The sequence below is a fragment of the Ochotona princeps genome, chromosome 6, assembly GCF_030435755.1.
Source record: "Ochotona princeps isolate mOchPri1 chromosome 6, mOchPri1.hap1, whole genome shotgun sequence".
In the NCBI taxonomy this organism is placed as follows: Eukaryota; Metazoa; Chordata; class Mammalia; order Lagomorpha; family Ochotonidae; genus Ochotona; species Ochotona princeps.
The window spans coordinates 87,189,515-87,195,514 of NC_080837.1; the positions used below are offsets into that span (position 1 = coordinate 87,189,515).

Genomic DNA, 6,000 nt, shown 5'->3' on the forward strand with positions numbered 1-6,000 from the left:
CTTTTTTTTTTTTAAAGATTCATTTATTTGAAACAAAGTTAGAGAAAGATATTCCAGGTGCTGATTCATTCCCAAAGTGGTCACAGTAACCGGAGCCAGGACTGGGCCCCCACCTGGGGGGTCATCTCCAGAGGCTCTCCTAGGCGGTGGATGTGAGGTGGCTGGGACTTGAACCGGCGCCCCAGGGGGATGCTGGTGCGTGGACTAGCCAGTGCAGCGATTGTGCCGACTCCCCCTGGTGCCGCCTGTAAGCATTAAACTGCAGAAAGCCAGGCTTGCCACTGCCACTGCTCACCTGGCTTGATTGCATTGTTTATCGGAAAGGCAGAGACCTAGAGAGAGCAAGCGTCCATTCGCCAGTTCAGGCTGCAAATGCCCACAGCCAAGCCAGGCTCCAGGTCCGGGTCTGGCGTGAAGCAGGCACCGAGATGCGGCCCTGCTGCCTCCCTCTGGGACATGCTGTGGGCCTAGGACGAGGTGGCCTTGTCAGGACGCAGGACAGGTGGCTGGCCCAGGCCACAGCAGGCTCCTGTCTGGTGGGGCTCTGCCAGCTGGCCAGGGCAGGTCTACAACACGCCTCTGTGGCTGGCAACAGGAGACCCTCAGCTGAACCTGTCCCCAGGCCCCTACCCCTGCCTCACAGCAGCCCACTGGCACGCCTGGGGCTCAGCCCAGCTGCCTGTCGGGGAGCGCCCTCCACAGGCTCATCCAGGAATATACTAAGGCACGGTCACGAGTTTGCTCACCAGTGGGAGGAGCAATGGGGTGCCCCTCTAGGAAAGCAGCCGCCTCTGACAGGCAGTGGCCCCTCCAGGGCCAGCGAGGCTCTCTGGCAGAGCCCAGCACAGCTGGGGGACAGCTCCTGGCAGGGCCCTGGGTAAGGAGTTCAGTACCATGGGGCACCCACGCCCGCTGGGGACCCATGAGCAGTTGAGGCGCCTTCCAGAAAGGCAATGTCCCTAAGGCGCCCCGCCCCTGCAGGCTGTGGGCACTGGCCATGGGCTCCAGGGAGCTCCCACTTCGGCAGTCTGTACCCTGCCATGCTCCTGAAGCTGCAGCCCAGATGTGACTTGTACCCCAAATCAGAAAAGCTGTGGGGCTGGGGGCGCGACAGGTGCAAGTGACAGCTCTCCTCTGCACAGCGGCCTCCTCGGGTTGTCCTTGGCCCTCCCAGTCCATGGGACACGGCTGCAGGGCTAGGTGCCGTGCTCAGGCCCTGGCCGGCTCACCCCACACGTGATGCCGCGGCCTCCCACTGGGCGTCCACCCCTGCCTTCCCTCCGGGCGTGGTCACAGCTCCCCACATGTATGACTTGCATGTGGCTAATGCACTGAGCATCTGTGGCCTGGCTACCTCCCAGGGCCTGGGCCGGTCCATCCACGTGGCAGAGGTCCCCGGCCAGTCCACAAAGTGTGTGTGGCCCTGCTGCAACCGTGGGGTTGTCAGTGGCCTCTGGCCACGAGTGCCACCATGAACATGAGCTGGGCCCACAGCTCATGACAATGGATGGCAGGTCTCCTTGGCACCCACCCCCGAGCCAGGGTAGGGAAGGTGGCAGTGGTGACACACGCCAGGGGGCACTGCCTCCGGGGCCCAGCTCAGCTGCTGTGAGCATGGGGCCTGCAGGGCTGGAGGCCAGAAACTAACGCAGCCCCTGCCCGTGTGCCGAGGCAGATGGGTCTCCACTCTTTATTAAGTCAGGGCACAGAGCAGCACCGTGCAGGCCCCATGCTGTGGGCTCCCAGGGGCAGCAGGCACAATCCCTGCTCAAGCACCAGGAACCTGCCCACGGCTGCAGAGGCTGGGGAGAGAATCAGGCCCGCACAGGCTGGCAGGATGAGGGCATGCTCACTACGGGCAGCTAAGGCATGGGCAGCACAGTGACTCCCTCTGGGTGCTGAGCCCACGTCCCTCGGCCATGCTGGCTGAGTCCTGGCACCCCAGGCCAGTACGGAATGGGGGGGAGGCCAGAGAGCACACGAGCTCCCCCACGAGGCCCTGAAGCACTGCTGTTGACGTGGGTACAGGTGCCCGGCCGGCCCGCTGCCAGAGAGCTGCACTGGGCGCCCCTCTGGGCCCGAGGCTGCTGGCCTGGGGCAGCCAGCCTGGAGTGGCAGAGGCACGCAGGATGCTTCGCTTCTCATCTAAAGCTGGAGTCCACCGCCGACGCTGTGGCTTTCCCGGCAGGCGGAGCTGGCTTCTGGCCACCCAGTGCCGGCCCTGGGCTGTGCTTTCCGGCCACTCTGGCAGGGCAGCTGCGGGAGGAGAGGTCAGTGCCTCTGGGCTGTGCTCAGGCAACAAGCAGCAGAGGCAGAGGGGGCACCCAGCCTGACAGGGGCCCTCTGGGCCTGGGGACACCTCTGCACCCCAGCAGCTCTAGGAGAGGACTGGCGTGCCCCAGCGTGCACGTCCTGTGGGCAAAGGGGCCAAGGCCAAGGCTGCCCGCAGTTACATGCCCGCACTCCCAGCTGAATTCTCGCTGCTCAGCTACCGAGTGGAGGTGCCCGGCGTGCCTGAGGCTCCATGGTATCTGAGGTGGGGCGGGCACCGACAGCGGCTGAGAGGCTCCCAGTGCCCGGCAGCTCCAAGGGCTGCCGACAAGGTCCAGGGCGGCCAGGCAACCCCGGGGGGTGGGGAGCAGGACCCACAAGCAGGCCCTGGGAGAGACACGGCAACAGGGCAAGTCCAGCCTTGGTCCGGAGGCTGAGGTGCAGTGCCAGCCACCGTGCCAGCCCCCAGCTGCTGGTGTATGGTCCTACAGGGCAACCCCAACCTCCAGCCTTGCTGCCTTTGCTGTTCTAGCTGCTGGGAGCTGGGTTCCTGACCAGTGGTGTCCACAAAGCCACCAGCCGCCCACACTGACCCATCGTCGTCCTGTGTGAGCGTGACCCTGCGACCACCCGGCCAAGCCTCGACCCCCTCGGCGTGCCAGGCGCACGGGTCAGGATGCAGGTGTCCCAGGCCAAGGGGAGGCCTGCTCGCCGGTGAAGCCTCTTCTCACCTCCCCACACTCATCCAGCAGCCATGGCCCCCACCGACACAATCACAGGGTCTCTCCCACTGAGGACCACACCCCTGCCTCCCAAGCGAACACGGAGCTGGGCTGCTGCACAGCACAGGGCCTGCAGGGCTGTGTGCAGACAGGGATGCGGGGAGGGCGGGGCCTGCAGGGCTGTGTGCAGACAGGGATGCGGGGAGGGCGGGGCCTGCAGGGCTGTGTGCAGATGGGGAGGCAGGAAGGGCGGGGCCTGCAGGCCTGGGCAGGTGCTCACTGTCAGTCGTCAGCCCCTGTGCCCATGTCCTCCTGCCTAGAAGGGCCCTGGGACCCGGGCATCCAGCTTGAGGTCCAGGCACACTGCCTGTGGAGACAATGCTGGGAAGCAGGTGGCAGCCGGCCTGTGGGTGGGCACGGCCAGGACAGCAGCGCACCTGCGCACAGGATGCAGTGGCCTTGCCAGCAGCCCAGGGCCCACATGACCTCCACAGGTGGGTCCCACATCCCGGAATCTGCCCAGTGCCAAGGTCACTCAGCCTGGTGACGCTGGGCAGTGTCACCCCTCCCAAGGCTTGACCCAGCTGAGCCCTGGCAAACCCTCTGTCCAGAAGGAGGTGAGCAGAGCTGGCCCTGCTGAGTGCCCACCGTGCCCTCAGCCCCAGCTAACAGGGCCACTGCCCTCAGACACGCACAGGGTGGCCACTCTGCATGGGGTGGCCCCTGCCCTCAGACACAGCAGGGAGTGGGGGCTGTCGCTGTGGGGCACAGCGCGGCCGGGCGGGCCGTGGGGCTCACCTGCAGGCGGGTGCGGCTGCTCAGGCGGGCAGGTGCCTCCAGGTGCTCACGAAGGCCGTGGGGATGAGCGAGTAGGGCACGGTGGTGACACAGCTCCACGTGTCCGAGGTCGGGTCATAGCAGTCCAGGGTCTTACAGCGCTGCGTCCCGAAGTAGCCGCCCACCACATAGAGCTTGTTGCCCGCGGCCAGGGCGTGGCAGGACATGCGCTTGGAGGTCATGTCGCCCACGCGCGTCCACTGGTTGGCCTCACAGTCGAAGCGGTACGCACAGGCGGCCGTGAACTCCGTGTCGCCGCCCATGATGAAGATCTGGCTGCCCAGCACGGCAGCGGCCGTGTAGCGCCAGGGCTGTGGGCACTCGGCCTGCACGCTCCAGCGGTTCTCCGAGGGCTCGTAGCACTGCACCTTGGGCACCATGGCCCGGTGGGTGCCTGTGCCCCCGAACACAAACAGCTTGAGCCTGGCGCTCACCACGGCAGCGTTGCTCACGCCGTCCCGCAGCGGGGCCACCATCACCCACTTGTTGGCCACGGGGTCATACCGCTCCACCTGCTTGAGGGACACGGAGGGTGAGGCCGGGAAGACGCCCGCCAGGGACGTGTGGCCCCCCACCACATACAGGGAGTGCTCCAGCTCGGCCGAGCCATGGCCAAAGCGGGCAACGAGCATGGGCGCTGCCTTGGACCACTCCTCGCGCACCGTGTCGTACACCCACACGTCCTTGGAGACCCCGTTCTCGGAGCCACGGCCCCCCGTCACGTACACCTTGCAGCCGATGGCCGAGGCGCTGAACTCCTTGCGGGGGCTGGGCAGGTCAGCCTTGGGGATGATCTCTTTGGCCTTGTGGTCCACCTGGTAGATCTTGTCACACATGAAAGTCTGCCCACCCAGGATGAGCAGCGTGTGGCCGGCCTTGCGTGGCCGGGCGCAGGGGCTGCTGACCACACCGTCGTTCTGCAGGATGCGGGCCTTGCAGCACAGGGCCTCGTGCACCAGCCGCTGGCTGTGCTCGTCGGCCAGCAGCGGGGCCTCGGCGGCCATGGCCTGGCGCAGGCAGTCGGAGGGCAGCAGGGCCAGGCGCACGCCGTGCAGCAGCTCGGGCAGGTGTGCGCGGCGCTGCTCCGGGTCGTGCTTCACCCAGTGTAGCACCGCGTCGAGCACAGCTCGCTCATCTTCCGTCTCCAGCTCGTCGCTGGAGATGAGGCCCAGCAGCGCGTCCTTGGAGAGGCTGGCGAAGTCCTCGCCACGCCGCACACTCTCAAAGTGCAGCAGGCACATGCGCCAGGAGAACTCGTAGAGACGGCGGCACTGGTGGGCATCCGACAGCAGCATCATGCCCAGGCAGTTGGAGGGCTGCAGCCGCTTCTCCAGGAACTCGGCGGCGGCATCCCGCACGTCAGGGAACTGCAGCATGTCGCCCGCCTCCAGCAGCGACTCCGCATTCTCCTCGCTGATGACGATGCGTGACGAGTAGGCGAAGTCCAGCAGCAGCTCCAGCACCTCAGGGTGCAGACTGTCCCGGAAGTGCACTGTGTCGTCCCGGCTCTCGCGCAGCCCGTGGCTGAACATGGCCTCGAAGTAGCGGCTGGAAGCGGCCAGCACGGCCCGGTGGCAGGGGAAGGCGCGGTCGCCGGCCCAGAGCGTGACGTCGGTGAACATGTGGTGCTGGCGCAGCGTGTTGAGGTGGCTGAGCACGCAGTCGGGGTGTGAGGCCTTGTGGAACAGGGTGGCACTCGAGGCGCCGGTGCTGCCCCGCGACTTGCGGGTCTCATGCACACTCACTGACATGGTGCAGCGGCCTGGGGGAGGCAGGGACATGCACGGTGAGCTGCCCGCAGGGACACGGGGGTGAGGGACCCCGCCCCGCTCAGCAAGCACGCTGGTGGAAGAGGGCCCAGTTCTGGGCACCATCAGCCAGGACACGGGCCCCATGTGGGCCTCCCGGTGCCAGGCTGTGCTGGCCCAGGCTGGGGGAGCTCCGGGCTGTGGCACCTGTCCTCCTTGGCCCGGTGGACAGGGGCCACGTGGGGGACGGGGCCACGAGCGCACGCAGCAGGAGGGCCCCTCAGCTTGTCCCTGGGGCCTCTACGTCGCTTAGCTCTGCAAAGGCTAGGGGCCCCGACCATCGGGAAGCTCCCCACACTCGGACAGGGCTTCGGCTCCTGCCCGGCCCACCTTCCCCAGGCAGCAAGGAGACTGGCAGGGCA

The 6,000-nt window shown here is 66.7% G+C and overlaps 1 protein-coding gene across 1 annotated transcript; it reads right to left on the bottom strand.

Annotated features, from left to right (window-relative positions):
- Positions 1-3,723: 3,723 nt before the first annotated feature.
- On the bottom strand, positions 3,724-5,764 carry KLHL25 (kelch like family member 25). Its single transcript, XM_004593172.2, has one exon. The coding sequence runs from the start codon at positions 5,723-5,725 to the stop codon at positions 3,812-3,814; it is 1,914 nt and encodes a 637-aa protein (XP_004593229.2). The 5' UTR covers positions 5,726-5,764; the 3' UTR covers positions 3,724-3,811.
- Positions 5,765-6,000: the final 236 nt, after the last annotated feature.

What these genes read in the sequence shown, in the direction of transcription:
- KLHL25 (XM_004593172.2), bottom strand. Translation starts at nt 5,725, where the DNA reads ATGGGGCCCGTGTCCTGGCTGATGGTGCCCAGAACTGGGCCCTCTTCC.